The 15,713-nt window shown below is 56.2% G+C and overlaps 1 protein-coding gene across 1 annotated transcript in view; it reads left to right on the plus strand.

Annotated features, from left to right (window-relative positions):
- Positions 1-351: 351 nt before the first annotated feature.
- The window catches only part of LOC311591671 (IgGFc-binding protein-like), a 39,867-nt gene continuing 24,505 nt past the window's right edge, over positions 352-15,713 (plus strand). Inside the window, exons 1-5 of the mRNA XM_084771539.1 lie at positions 352-369; positions 3,635-3,691; positions 7,460-7,809; positions 10,044-10,614; positions 11,268-11,872. Coding sequence (XP_084627665.1) covers positions 3,637-3,691; positions 7,460-7,809; positions 10,044-10,614; positions 11,268-11,872 — 1,581 coding nt within the window. The 5' untranslated portion in view covers positions 352-369; positions 3,635-3,636. The remainder of the gene's footprint in view (positions 370-3,634; positions 3,692-7,459; positions 7,810-10,043; positions 10,615-11,267; positions 11,873-15,713) is intronic.

A 15,713-nucleotide genomic window follows, 5' to 3' on the forward strand; every position in this document is an offset into this window, starting at 1 on the left:
CTCAATTGTCTACCGCAGGCAAAGGAAAGTGTCTCTCACCAGACGATGTCCCATTGGACAGCATGGGCAAACATGGTTTCTAAAAACCACCAGCATTCAGACCAAAGTAGCACAAAATCCGGGAAGGGGCATCATGGAAGCCAAGACAGTTTCAAGAAGGAAACATTGATGTTTGATATTACAGAGGAAAAATCTGGAAACATGTGGCAAGCACCAGGTCGCTGGAGAACACAACGCACTTTCTGTGCATGTGCAAAGTCAGATCATGGGGTCCAGTAGGAAGAAGCAAAGAAACTTCCAGCAAGACCTGAACTTAGCTGGACACAGTAGATCCTTCGTCCTGTGCCCTGGCTTGTAGAACCCAGACAGGTAAGAACGTCTCCAGGGCCTGGCATAGTATGGCCCTGCTCACGGAGAGGCCCAAAGGTTCAAATGGAAGCACCCATTGCTTAGGCTCAAAAGAACACTGCCATTGGCCAGATGGACAGAATCTTTCTGACCATAAGGAAGTGTTCCCATAGCTTATTTCCAGGGTAGGTAGGGAAATTCCTGGGAATATAAATAATCTGTGATAGGGCACAGGAGAGTATCATAACGCACGCACACACACACACACACACACACACACACACACACACACACTCTTTGAACCCTGAACAGGGTAACAGCCAAGGGTCCCTGCGGGGGGGGGGGGTGAGGTGGGGGGGGGGTGAGGTGGGTGGGTGGGGGGGGGGCCGAGCAATTTGCCAAGTTACAGTAAGATTTGCTCCACCACCCAATTTCTGAGGTCTCCATCTGCAGAGAGCAGTAATCAAAGCATACGTTTCTCTTTGGTTTCAGTCAGAGGAGGCAGATTAAGGCTTACAACAGAGCCAGTGGAAAGGAGGCCAGAATTCTCTCCGAGAACTCGCCCTGATGGTTTCCTGCTCACGTCTCCTGTCTCCTTTCTCTGAGTGTCTTGAGAGAGAAGAAAATACCCACACTGCGTGTTTTGACATCTTAGTTTGCAATCGCTTTCTTGGGAGTCCTTTCTCTTCTGACCCATGTTCCTCTCAGGGACACAGTAGTGTTCTCCCAGCCAGCTCTCACAGGATTTCCCTGAGGATATGGGCATTCCTCACTCGCCATGGGCCTCACCCCGCACCCCACACCCCTCACCCTGCACCCCGCATCCAGCACCCTGCACCTAGTACCCCACACCCCACACCCTGAACCCACACCCTCTACCCCGCACCAAGCACCCCACGCCTCACACCCCACACCTAGTACCCCATGCCTGACACCCTGCATCCTGCACCCTGCACCAAGTACCCCACACTCCACACCCTGTACCCCATGCCCCACACCCTGAACCCACACCCTCTACCCTGCACCAAGCACCCCACGCCTCACACCCCACACCTAGTACCCCATGCCTGACACCCTGCATCCTGCACCCTGCATCCCGCACCCTGCACCAAGTACCCCACACCCCACACCCTGTACCCCATGCCCCACACCCTGCACCTCGCACCCCGCATCCCACACCTTGTACCCCACAGCCTGCACCCTGCATCCCACACCTTGCACCCCACACCCCATGCCCCGCACCCCGCACCCCGCACCCCACACCCCATGCCCCGCACCCCGCACCCCGCACCCCACACCCCACGCCCCGCACCCCACACCCCGCACCCCGCACCCCGCGCCCCACGCCCCGCACCCCGCACCCCACACCCCATGCCCCACGCCCCGCACCCCACACCCCATGCCCCACGCCCCGCACCCCGCACCCCGCACCCCACGCCCCACGCCCCGCACCCCGCACCCCGCACCCCGCGCCCCACGCCCCGCACCCCGTACCCCACACCCCACGCCCCATGCCCCGCACCCGCACCCGCACCCCGCACCCCACACCCCATGCCCCGTACCCCACACCCCACGCCCCATGCCCCGCACCCGCACCCGCACCCCGCACCCACTTGATTTTGTTATCTCTGGCTTATAGCCAGCCTCCTATTTATTCACTTCACTTTCCTGGTTGACTTGAGGGCCCTATCAGTACCAAAGCTTTATCTTTCCCTCTGAAAAGTCACAGCCCTAGAGAGAGAAGATTCCCCCACCCACCCTGGCTGCACAGAAGTCTAGGCCTTAGTGATAAGGGAGGAGGGGAGGGCGGGAAGTATTGACACAGGGCACCAGGCTTTGCAGCTGCTGTTTCCTGAGAAGACTCCTCAGCAAACAGTGGTCCCCAAAGTAGAGCTCAGGAGAGTATGGCATGGGCCAGGCCAACCCCACGAGACAAGCTGACTCCAGCCCAGACCGCCTTGCCTCTCACTGTGCCACCTGGCCCTCACCTCAGACCAGTTGCAGGGTAATGGAGAGGCACAGCCACCCAAAGCCTATCTACGGGCACAAAGGAAAGAAGAAAGGAAGAAAATACAAGAGAGGGAGCAACAAAACCACAGACATTTTTGAAAACCCCAAGCCAAATAATTCTCCAGGAAGTGAAACCCGCATGGTCTCATGGGACCAGGAAATAGAGACCTCTGGCCTTAACCACACACAGACTGAGCCCCGGCACCTGCCTCACCCCCACCCCTGCCTTACCACAAGTAGTTAAAGAGCAACCAGAACATGAAGAAGATCAGCAAAGCTGGGTTTTTCGTGTTTACACTTCACAGGTGAGAAACCCAGGAGACTTTGATGGACTGAGGGTAAGGGCGTTAAGGCCCACACTACAGGCCCCGGGCCAAGGCCTCAGACCCCTTGCCCACACCCAGACACCTGTCCTCTGCTGGTGACTGGAAAGAAGATATGAGACAGCCAGGGACCAAGGCTCAGCTTGAGACTGCGAGGAATTAGGACCCGGATATGGGTCCTTTACTGCGGCTTCTGGCAGGGGTCAAGGAAACTAATCTGCCCAGTGAGCCGGCAAACATGACCAGTCGCCACCTCCTGTCTTGGTTTCAAACCCTGCCCACCACCCTACCCCTGCCCAGGGAGTCAGGCTCTCAACATGCTGCTCCCCAGCTGTCCCCACAAGGACAACGCCCTTCCATGACCCGACTGATCCATGAGCTGTCAGGGTGTACAGCCACCAGCTGCTCGCACAGCCCTCCCAGAACACAGGCTACAGAGACATCCTCCACCCTTGGCAGGTCTTCAGGGCGCCCCATTCCACCTGGTCTGAGATCAGCATCCTTCTCCGGGAAGTTGGCGCTGTGCCCTGGTCAGGTGACCCGGGGTGTGGTCGGAGGAGCCAGGAATCTCCCCTCTATATAGCCTGGCTTGCAATCTGGTCCTGCAGCTCTGGGACTCCCGCAGGTGAGAGAAGGGATGGGGTTCCCTACGGAGGTGGGACAACTAACTGACATCCTATTCTGGGTCTGGGCCCTGGATCACCTCTTCTACCTCTGCTCTCGGACCCCTGGATATAGCCAACACCTCATACGTGGCCCCTGATCCTGTCCTCCTCACCTCACCCCCACCCCAAACCCATCTGGTCCTATTTATTCAACTTCTCTTACCACTGGACCCTTCCGTGCACCCATGTGGCTCTTGTCCTAGGACTGGCCCCTTAGTCCCCTTTGTTCCCTCTGGAATGGTCTCCCACAGGCCGGCACCCTCTGAACCCCCTCTCTCTTTGCTGCAGGCATGGGATCCCTGTGGAGCTGGTGGGCCCTCTGGGCTGGAGCAACCCTCCTGTGGGGTAAGTCAGATCGAGCCCCCCCGCCCCCCGATTCATGTCTGAGAATCTCTGCTTGCCCTGGTCAGCACCCTATATTTTTGTCCCCTCCACAAACCACCTCCCAGTGCCTTCCCCAGGCTGACCTCAATGAGGCAGAGGCCTGCTGAAACTGAAGAGGTCCCTTAGGCACTGAAGGAAACAGGGTAGACGCCATTTACACCTCTCTCTTTCTGTGTGTCTCCGTTTCTATCTCTCTCTCTTTCCCTTCCCTCCCTCCCTCTTATGTTGAGAAGGCCGCTGCCCTCTGCTCTGTCTCTCACACTCTCTCCACACTCCCGCCGCCCCCTTTCCCCTTCATTTCCTCACACAAACCTCGGAGTCATACTGAGGCAGGAAGGACCCACTTAGAACTTCATCCAGCCCTCAGCCAGGTTTTCTTGAAAAAAAAAAAACACGTGAGTGTGTGGTATTTTTCTTTTTAGGGCTCCAATCTTTTGTATTAGCAATTAGTGAAAGCTGTTTCAGGTGGAGTGTGGTGCTCCAGCGTCCAGGGTCACTGCCAAGGCCACCACACACATTTCTTCATCTGGCCCCTGCAGCGTTTGAGTTCAGTAAGAGCCCTGCGCAAGGTGCCCCCGCTCTGGGCAGCAGAGGCCGGAAAGGCTCACAGGTGGACGCTGCGTGCGGAAGGAAATAGGAGCCGAGGGGAGAATTATTTCAGCAGGGTCCCAGGCGCAGGCCAGCGGGCTGGGTCTGTAATGGGGAGGACTAGGTAAGTGGACCCACAACCGCGTTTTCTCCAGGATGGACCCAGGAGGCCACAGTGGACTCCAGGAACACGGGTGGGGAAGAATTCCTCACGGCCTTCCTGCAGAATTACCAGCCTGGGTCCAGCAAGGCCTATCTGTGCCTCTTCGTCTCCAGTCTGTCAGACGACACCGCCTCTGTCTCCATTCTCAGCCAGGCTGATGACACCACACAGAAGGTCACAGTGAATCCTGGGGAGTCGGTCATGGTCAACATCAGTGCCAGAGCAGAGATGACTGGCAGTGACACTTTCCGGCATGCAGTGGTGGTCCACTCTGACCACCCTGTCACTGTGCAGGCTTTAAATGCTAAGCCCACAACAGCAGAGCTAACATTGCTCTGGCCTGTTGGAGCCCTGGGCACCGAGTACTTTGTGCTCACACCCCCGGGCATCTCTGCCCGATATGCAAAGGAGTTTGCTGTGGTGGCTGGCAGAGCAGGGGCCTCAGTCACTATCAGCTTGAAGGCAGCGGTGACGTTCCAGGGCACTTTCCATCCGGCTGGCAGTGCCTTTAGTGTGACCCTGCAGCCTTATGAAGTAGCCCAGTTACAGAGCACAGAAGATCTCTCCGGGTCAAGGGTCACAGCCAGCAGCCCAGTAGCTGTTTTTTCTGGCCACAGTTGTGCCTACAAGCACACAGATTGCAACCATGTGGTGGAGCAACTGCTACCCACATCTGCTTGGGGAACCCACTATGTAGTGCCCCCTCTGGCCTCCCAGTCCCGCTATGACCTGGCCTATGTCGTAGCTAGCCAGCCCACAAAGCTGACCTACAACCATGGGGGCACCGTCGGTTCCCGAGGTCTCCAGATGGGTGATGTGGTTGAGTTTGAGGTCCGGCCAAGCCGGCCTCTCTACCTGTCTGCAGACGTGGGTATCCAGGTTGTGCTGTTTGGCACAGGGGCCATAAAGGACCAGGTTGCCTATGACCCTTACCTGCTCCTCATCCCAGATGTGGCAGCCTACTGCCCTGACTATGTGATCAGGAGTATGCCAGGCGCTGAGGGTGTGGCCCTGGTGATTGCACAGACAAAGGCTACCAGTGAACTAGCCGTGGACGGGAAGGCACTGAAGGGGAAACTCACCTGGGTGGCTGTGCCAGGCAGTGAGTTCTCCTATGCAGAAGTGGACCTTGGCACTGCTGACAAGATGCACACAGCCAAGGCGTCCACCGGCTTTGGACTGCTCACCTTCGGGCTGGCCCAGGCTGTGGGCTATGGGACAGCAGCTGCCTGCGGCCAGAGTGAGTGATGGGGAACCATCTGCGGCCTTGGCCTTCTGGCCATGCCTTCCCTACCTCTTCCCTTTGCCTTCCTGACTCAGTTAGCCTTTCTATCTCAATTTTTGAAAAATTTATTTATTTATTTAATGTATATAACTGCTTTATACCTGAAGGCCAGAAGAGGGCGCCAAATCTCATCACAGCCAGCTGTGAGCCACCATGTGGTTGCTGGGAACTGAACTCCGGTCCTCTGGAAGAGCAGGTGGTGCCCTCACCCTCTGAGCCATCTCTCCAGCCCTCTATCTCAGTTTTACCCTCCACGGCATCCTTCCTTAACTCTTTTCAGGCCCTCCCCTCCCCTTACGGTAACTGATTCTAACTGTTTGCCAACAAGAGCGCCCCAAGGCACACCGGTCCAGAGCACTGCATCAGGAAGCCCCCACTGTGCACTCTGTTGGCTTTCAGTGACGTTGTAGAATGGGTCTTGGGAAGGGCCCAGGGAGCCAGGGCAGAAGGGTCTTTGGGGAGGGGCTGGTCGCTGTTTTGATACCTCAGCAGCCGATTCAGTTGTACCCGCTGCCGACTGCTCCCCTGCACACCTCATGTAGGTAGGACTGCTGCTGCTGCTGCTGCTGCTGCTGCTGCTGCTGCTGCTGCTCACAGCCGGGAAATCCGGGCAGCGCAACCCTGAGGCCCTGGGATGGGGCATCTCTGCATTCTAGCCTCCCTGTGCGCCGTCATGTGCTTTGACTAGTTAAGGACCAGGACCTGACCCTGTGACGGACCTCAGGCTCAGCCCACTCAGAAGCTGCCACCAGGCAGCTGTGAGGACACAGGGCCAGAGCCAGAGGGTCTGGGGCTAAGTGCCCGCTGTGCCTGGGTGGCCTTCGGCCTGTCGCTCCACCTCTCTAGGCTTCAGTCCCTGTGGCTCTGAAGTAGGGATAATGCCCGCCCTCCCCCGCGGCAGGGCTGTGGTGAGAGCAGGACAAGTTCCTGCATGCAAGTCCTTCGATTGGTCTGTGAGGAGAGAGGAGGGCGGCGCTGCAGGGTGACCCCGTGTTGTGGGGTGGGGGTCAGAATAGAGAGTTCTTGAGGACTGGAGGCCGACCAGGAAGGGCTGTTTCTTCCCAGATGGTCTTCTTCAACCTGGGAACATACACCGAGGTGATCCTTGTCCTGGTAAACATGGCACCCCACCTCAAGGGACACTTGGGATTTGGATATTAAAACGGGGGTGGGGGTGGGTTTAGGTTATTAATCACATTCATTACATAGGCTCAGTTACCAACCCGACTCCCGTTTAACTTGCTAAAACGTGGCAGTGTCTCCCTCAGATTTCTATGGTTAAGCCATGTGACAGGACACGGAAGCCAGAATACTTACAGTAATACACCCAGGGGCCCAGTAGTGGGTGACTGGGCTAGGACTTCTAATAAGGCCACCTCTCCGGCAGTTGTCTCCATATTCCTGAAGTTTCTATCTTCCATTTCCTACCCTTTTGGCAACTTCTAACCTGGTGGGGAGAGAGGACGAGGGATGCGGAGGTCTGAGCAGTTGACACTTCAGTGGCTGCCCCTGGCCCTCCGTCACTACCTGCCTCGCCTCTGGGTCAAGCTGAATTAAACCGTGGAACCAGAAATCCTGAGGAGTCAGGAAGCCCAGAGGAGCTCTCTCTCCATGAGCCTGTGAGCCTCAGTTTCCCCAGGGTCCTGACCCCATGAACATTTCTAACTCGGCTTCATCTTTCTTCCCTCCCCAGCCCGGCTCGCCCAGGGAGAGGCTCTCTGCCGAGGCATTCAGTGCACATCTGGCCAGCGCTGCCAGATGGTGAGTGGGAAGGCCAGGTGTGTGGCAGAGTCCACGTCTGTCTGCCGCGCCCATGGCGACCCCCACTACACCACCTTCGATGGCCGCCGCTATGACATGATGGGCACCTGCACCTACACCATGATTGAGCTGTGCGGGCAGGATGAGACCCTGCCAGCCTTCATTGTGGACGCCAAGAATGAGCACCGGGGTAGCCGGCAAGTCTCCTACGTGGGCTTGGTCACAGTCCAGGCCTACAGCCACTCTGTGTCGCTGGCTCGTGGGGAAACTGGTTTCATCCGGGTAAGTGTTCAGAGTCTGACGCTCATGGGCTACCAGTGAGAAAGGAAGAGACAAAGACCTGGTGTTAGAGCCTCAAACTCAAGGTCATTTTGGTAGGTGAGTGGTAGGAAGTGGTGAGATCTGCAAACAGCCCGGCTTGGTGGCGCATGCCTTTAACCCCAGCACTCTGTGAGTTCGAGGCCAGCCTGGTCTACAAATCGAGGGGCTGGGTGTATAGTCACAGTGGCACAGTGCTTGCCTAGCATGTACCAGGTGCTAGTTTCTCTTTTAGAGTCTCGCTACGTAACTGGCTGGCCTGGAGCTCACTGTGTAGACCAGGGTGGCCTGAGCCCTACAGAGATCCACCTGCCTCTGCCTCCCACCTGCCGGAGCCCTAATTTCAACCCATAGTAACACACACACCCCTCTTTCAGCATCAGACTCACACACTGTAAGTGCGCTTCAGCTGCAGCCCCCATTAAGAGAGAGATTGTTTTCATCACCTTGGACAGCTCCCTGCAGCAGCTCCCGGGCCAGCTTCACGCAATCTCTCCCGGTTAGCGGTGTGTTGATATATATATATTCCATTACATAGATTAGTTGTGCCTCGCCATGCTTGGGAGGCAGAGATGGGTATCCCTGTGAGGTTGAGGCCAGCCTCATCTACATAGTGAGTATAGAGATGCCCAGAGGACTTCGTAAAAGGGCATGTTATATTACAAAGCTTACCAGTTTTGCATATGACACCATATGGGATTTTTCTCCTCCACCCAAGGAACTAACTACTTCAGTCTTTAAAAGGTGTTATTATTGAGCTCAATGCTTTACGGCTGCTGTCTGGGCACTGGACTGCTGCGCTATATTCCACCTGTCTTTGGTTTATTTTGAGAAAGGATTCGTTGAACCACCCCAGTGGCCTCACACTTGCGCCTCCTGTCTCCTTCATAGTGTTTGGGACTCCTATCGGTCTTCTAAAGCTTAACTCAACTGTCCCTTCTTTGGGCAGCCTTCCTTGACTAACAGCATGCAGCATGGCCTTTCCTCAGGGCTTCTAATCCAGGCCTAACCCCTGTGCCAGCGCCTGCCCCATCCCAGTCCCGACTCCCCGGCTTGCAGTGCAGTGGACGCTGCCTTACCACTCCATCCCCAGTGGTCTCTCGGCACAGGGCCTGAGCAAAGTGAGTTCAGGTCGTAGCACTAGCCTCAGCCCAGGGGTAGGGCAGAAACGCGACGCTCCTAAAGTGAAGGAAGGCGAAGGTTATGTTACAGGCAAGAAAGACGGCCGACTGCTGGCTTCAGAAGAGGGAGGAGGCGTGCAGCAACGTGGCGCGCTTTTGTACACAGCTCAGAGATGTGCCAGTGCTTGTGTTAGAGCTGCCCCCTGAGAGCCCAGTGCAGTGGTGCACACCTGTAATCCCAGCACTTAGGGAGGCAGAGGCAGCCAGACCTCTGTGAGTTCCAGGCCAGCCTGGTCTACAAAACAAGTCCAGGACAGCCAAGGCTACACAGAGAAACCTTGTCTTGAAAGAATAAATAAATATATAAATAAAAGCATGTTGCCCCTGGGCAGGGATCTTACTAGGCTGATTGACACACTACAGTAATGGTTTAATGAGCTGGCCTCCCAGCAGATTTGTCATCACCTTGCTGGTTGCCGGTCTTGACTGGTTCTGCCTGCAGCCTCCTGACTCTCACTGGCTCATCTTATGAACATGAGTCCCGCTTGTTTCGCTGGCTCCCCGCAGCAGCTGTCCCTTGCTGCCTGCTGCCAGGCCTGCCAGGTTCCTTCCTCACACCGGCTTCCTGCTTCTTGTGTGGAGCCTGCTGTTCTGCCAGGCACTGTTGGCGGCACTGGAGATAAACCCGAGAGGCGGCCTTCCAGTGGCTCGGACAGATGGAGGGTGTGGGGAGCTTGCACACTGAGGGAGAGGGTTACACGCTGTGGGGACTGCGGAGCAGAGCAGGAGAGGCAACAGGAAGGGGCTAGTGAGAGGGTGATCCAGGGACAGCCTCACTGAGCTGACGACACCTCAGCAGACGTTGTTGGGGGGCGGGGTGGGGTCTTCACGCACATCTCAGGGAAGAGCACTTCAGGGCACTGGAGGTACAAGAGGCAGCATCCTAGCTCAGCTAGTGACAAGGGACGGAGGGCATCCTGGGTCGCTAACCTGGGGACCTGAGTGGAGGAGATGAGGGGCTGACGGGGAGGCTACAGAGGGGTCTGACCGCTGCTGACCACTGTCACCTCTCTGCAGATCGACAGTCAGCGCTCCCGCCTGCCCGCCTCCCTGAGTGAGGGCCGCCTGCGTGTGTACCAAAGCGGAACCCGGGGGGTGATAGAGCTGGACTTCGGGCTGGTGGTCACCTACGACTGGGACGGCCAGCTGACGATGAGCCTGCCCAAGCGCTTCCAGAACGAAGTGTGTGGGCTGTGCGGCAACTACAACGGGGACCCCGCCGACGACTTCCTCACGCCCGACTGGGAACAGGCCCCGGATGTCTTGGAATTTGCCAACAGCTGGAAGCTGGATGACGGGGACAGCCGGTGTGAAGACGGCTGCCATGGCGCTTGTCCCTCCTGCACCCCAGGCCAGACCCTGCACTATCAGGGAGACCGGCTCTGTGGCATGCTAACTCTGTCCACAGGCCCCTTCTCTGCCTGCCACGAGCTCCTGGACCCCAAGCCTTTCCTAGACGAGTGTGTGTTTGACCTGTGTGTGACTGGAGGGGAGCGGCTCAGCCTGTGCCGGGGCCTTAGTGCCTACGCCCAGGCCTGTGTGGACCTGGGTGTCTCTATCGGGAACTGGAGGTCACCAGCCAACTGCCGTAAGTAGCACCACGGGAGCCCCATGATGACGGGAAGGGGACCCCTTGCATTTGCTCAGTATCTGAGTCATGGTTGTGATTGGGCCTGACCCTGGGCAATGCCAGAGTCACAGGTTGGCCAAAACATCCAACATCCAAGCTTTGCCAAAGTTAGCCTAAGGCTGGGGCAGACATATCTCTACATAGGGAGAGGGGGGAGCGATCGGGGCGTTGATATAGGGAAGACACAGGCAAGTGGGTAGGGGTGTGAGAGAGATGGGGACAGGGAGATGAGGAGGGAAGACCCTGGTCCTTGGGAGGACTCTGCTTCCCTCTGAGTGAGATGGAGCCACAGGAGGTGGGGGTGGGGGGTGAGGTTCCTGGTCGCATCCTGCATTCACAGCCACTCTGGCTGCTGGGAGAAGCACATTTGGTACAGGGGAGCAGGAAACCAGGCACAGGGCTGCTGTGATTTCTGAGCTGTAGAAACAGGTTCTGTGTGGGCTTGGAAGGTCATAGAATTTATCCACTGATGGGGTGGAAGTGGGGGGACATTGGGGCCTGAGCACCCAGAAGGTAAGAGTGCTGTTAACTAAGGGGTGTGGACCTCCGAAGAAGCAGCATTGCCTGTGGGAGCCCCACCCTGGCCTGACACGACTTCCGTCCTTCCACAGCCCTGTCCTGTCCAGCCAACAGCTGCTATGATCCTTGCAGCCCTGCCTGCCCAGCCTCCTGCAACTCGGAAGCCACACCTGCCAACTGCTCTGGGCGCCCTTGCGTGGAGGGCTGCGTGTGCCTTCCGGGCTTCCTGGCTAGCGGTGGCGACTGTGTGCCTGCCTCGTCCTGTGGCTGCACCTACCAGGGCCGCCCGCTGGCTCCGGGTCAGGAAGTGTTCGCTGACGACCTATGCAGGCGCCGCTGCACGTGTGATGGAGCCACTCAGAAGGTGACCTGCAAGGACACATCGGGATGCCCTTCTGGTGAGCGCTGCCAAGTGCAGAACGGCCTCCTGGGTTGCTACCCAGACAACTTCGCCAGCTGCGAGGCGTCCGGAGACCCGCACTACGTGAGCTTCGATGGAAGGCGCTTTGACTTTATGGGTACCTGCGCGTACCTGCTGGTGGGCTCCTGCGGCCAGGATGCCGCGCTGCCCGCCTTTAGGGTGCTGGTGGAAAACGAACACCGAGGCAGCCAGACCGTGAGCTACACGAGGGCTGTGCGGGTGGAAGTCCACGGCGTAGAGGTGGCGGTGCGGAGGGAGCACCCCGGAAGAGTGCTGGTGAGTACCACAGGGCAGGGAACTGGGGGAGGGGGTGTGACTCCCCTGAAATATTAGTGGTTGGAGTTGGGAGTGGAAGAGGCTTATTTTAAAAAAAAAAAGATCTCGTGGTTAAGAAAGTGGCCCAGTGGGCCAGGCAGCATCTCTTCTCGGCTCTGATGTCTCCAACCTTGGTGCTTTCCTCCGAGAAAGGAGGAGGAAGATGGCAGCCACACCCTGGAGTGTGTGGCTGGGTGGTCTATAACAGATGCCCCTGGTGCCCACGAGGTGCTCAGGAGATGTTGGTGGTTGCTATCTTCTGAAACTTCCGACTTGTGTAGGTCTGTGCATTTTCTGGAAGATGGTAGCTCATAAAGGAAGTCGACATGTGGAAGGTGTCTGGGTGGCTGCAGAAGGTCCCAGCCCCAAATCAGAGTAGAGCAGTTGCTCATTGACTCTGCAGACAGCAGAGGGGAAACTGGAAAAGCCAGCCATTGGATGGTCACACACTATCTCATACTCACAACAAAGAAGTCTGGGCAATAGGGGGAGTGCGGCCTGTCCCCTGGGGAGGGGACAGGGACATTGGACACTGGGGACCGAGAATTTTTCTGTGCTTCTGGCCCTGTGTGCCTCTCACACACTTTCATCCCTAGTCCCCAAGGAGATCTTAGAGCGAAGGAAATCTTGCCCATGAGGGGCCCCAGATAAGGAGAGGGGATAATTATTAATAATTTTTGTCTTCTCACCTCTCTGAAACGACATTTGCTAAGGCGAGGGTCCTGATAGCAACATACATTATGCCACTGCTTACTTCAGCGGGCTAAATGCACAGCGCCTGTCCATTCATCTCCTCTCCACGGCAAGCAAGGAAAGTAGTTCACCTGTGACTGAAAGAAAAAGAAAAAAGAAAGAACCGCAGAGGGATGAGGTCACCCACAGAGGCTCACAGTGTGCATTAATGACGTCTGCTGAGTCTGAGAGGCCCAGAGCTAGAACTGGGGCCCAGCTGGTTTGCTCTGGAGTTCATACATTTTTGTTTTCAAAACAGGGTTTCTCTGTGTAGGCCTGGCTGGCCTCAGCCTCACAGAGATCCACCTGCCTCTGCCATCCCAAGGGCTAGGAGTAAAGACGCACACCACCACACCCACCCGGCTTGAAGCCCATACTTTAAAAAAAAAAAAAAAGAAAAGCTTTTGTTATTTTTAACGAGGGGCGGGCATGGGTTATACAGAGGTATGGGATCCTGCTGGGCTGGAGCTACAGGCAAAGTGCTGCTCACCGTGCATGCTGAGAACCAAACTCAGCCCTTGAGGCCTCTGTGAGAGCAGTTTGTGCTGAGAACTGCTGAGCTACCTCTCCCACCTGCAGGAGAGACAGCTATTCTGTTCTGTTGCTTGTCGTGAGGTGAGATGCGGTGCAGGCAGAAAGGAATTCCAGGACAAAGGGGCAGCACGTGTAAAGATCCTGGCTCAGGAATAAGTCTGAGTGGTTGAGAAGCAGAAACCGTGCTAGTGGGGCTTGAGTGGAGGGACCAGAGATGCTGAGTGAAGAGATGAGGGACCAGAGATGCTGAGTGAAGAGATGATGAGGGGCCAGAGATGATGCTGAGTGAAGAGATGAGGGACCAGAGATGCTGAGTGAAGAGATGATGAGGGACCAGAGATGCTGAGTGAAGAGATGATGAGGGACCAGAGATGATGCTGAGTGAAGAGATGATGAGGGGCCAGAGATGCTGAGTGAAGAGATGATGAGGGGCCAGAGATGATGCTGAGTGAAGAGATGATGAGGGGCCAGAGATGCTGAGTGAAGAGATGATGAGGGGCCAGAGATGATGCTGAGTGAAGAGATGATGAGGGGCCAGAGATGCTGAGTGAAGAGATGATGAGGGGCCAGAGATGGTGAGTGAAGAGATGATGAGGGGCCAGAGATGCTGAGTGAAGAGATGATGAGGGATCAAAGATGCTGAGTGAAGAGATGATGAGGGACCAGAGATGATGCTGAGTGAAGAGATGAGGGACCAGAGATGCTGCTGAGTGAAGAGATGATGAGGGGCCAGAGATGATGCTGAGTGAAGAGATGATGAGGGGCCAGAGATGATGCTGAGTGAAGAGATGAGGGACCAGAGATGCTGAGTGAAGAGATGAGGGACCAGAGATGCTGCTGAGTGAAGAGATGATGAGGGGCCAGAGATGATGCTGAGTGAAGAGATGAGGGACCAGAGATGCTGAGTGAAGAGATAATGAGGGACCAGAGATGATGAGTGAAGAGATGAGGGACCAGAGATGCTGAGTGAAGAGATGAGGGACCAGAGATGCTGAGTGAAGAGATGAGGGACCAGAGATGCTGCTGAGTGAAGAGATGATGAGGGGCCAGAGATGATGCTGAGTGAAGAGATGATGAGGGACCAGAGATGATGCTGAGTGAAGAGATGAGGGACCAGAGATGCTGAGTGAAGAGATGAGGGACCAGAGATGCTGCTGAGTGAAGAGATGATGAGGGGCCAGAGATGATGCTGAGTGAAGAGATGAGGGACCAGAGATGCTGAGTGAAGAGATGATGAGGGACCAGAGATGCTGAGTGAAGAGATGAGGGACCAGAGATGCTGAGTGAAGAGATGATGAGGGACCAGAGATGATGCTGAGTGAAGAGATGAGGGACCAGAGATGATGCTGAGTGAAGAGATGATGAGGGACCAGAGATGATGCTGAGTGAAGAGATGATGAGGGACCAGAGATGATGCTGAGTGAAGAGATGAGGGACCAGAGATGCTGCTGAGTGAAGAGATGATGAGGGGCCAGAGATGATGCTGAGTGAAGAGATGAGGGACCAGAGATGATGCTGAGTGAAGAGATGATGAGGGGCCAGAGATGATGCTGAGTGAAGAGATGATAGGGACCAGAGATGATGAGTGAAGAGATGAGGCAGGGGCTAGCTATAACCAAGCTTTTGGATTCAGGTGAGGCCCAGAGAGCAATGAACAGGCCATCGGGTAAATGGTGGCCTCATCTAGGCAGAGGGAGCAGCAGATATGAAGTCCGAGGCTGGGGAGTGTTGAAGAGACTGGAACAGCACTAAGTTGACGAGAATACTCCTGAGAGAGTAACACTGGGAGGTGGCATGCAGAGGCAGGGGAATTGTGGGTCAGAAAAGCGGGCCTAAGAAGGGTCAAGTGAGTAGAGAAGTCTGGCTTTTAAGCAGGATATGAAGGCGGTGTGAGCAGCTATTTGAGAACTGAGATGCAGATGTGAAAATGTTGCAAGCAGGGGTACAGCAAATACAAGAGCCTCAAGTCTGGACTGAGCTCCGTGAGTTCAAGCGCATGCATGACTGGAGATGCAGGGGGGAGGGGGGCTGAGCTGGGAGGCAGAATAGGGAGTAGTGGGGCTCAGAGCATCTGAGGCTGGGCTGAGAGCTTTGGCTCAGACCTAGCGCTGAAAAGTAGAGGTGCAGAGAGCAGGGGGAGAGTGAGGAGCGCTGTTCCAGGAGGCAGTGGGGCTGAGGAATGCCGGGTAAGGCGCTGGCAGGGCGGGGGCCCAAGACATTCCGTGCGAGAGGCTTGCACCGCAGCCAAGCCCAGAAGGGTAAAACAGAAGCATCTTACCAGATGGGCTAGCCGCTCTTCTTTCCACGTCCGAGTGCCTGACAAGAAGCAGCATAAGGAAGGGGATTCGTTTTGGCTCGCGGTTTGAGGGGATACAGCACATTGTGGTAGGAAGACATGGCCGCTAGCTCTGTATCAACTGGAACGTGAGGGGCCCAGAAAGCAAAGACAGGAGCGCGAGGTTATAGCCTGCAAAACCTTACTCCCTGCCCCTGCTCTGTGCTTCTGAAGCTTGGCCCACTTCTTTCCTTTCCTTTC

Source organism: Acomys minous (assembly GCF_964271855.1).
Source record: "Acomys minous genome assembly, chromosome: 20".
Classification (NCBI taxonomy): domain Eukaryota; kingdom Metazoa; phylum Chordata; class Mammalia; order Rodentia; family Muridae; genus Acomys; species Acomys minous.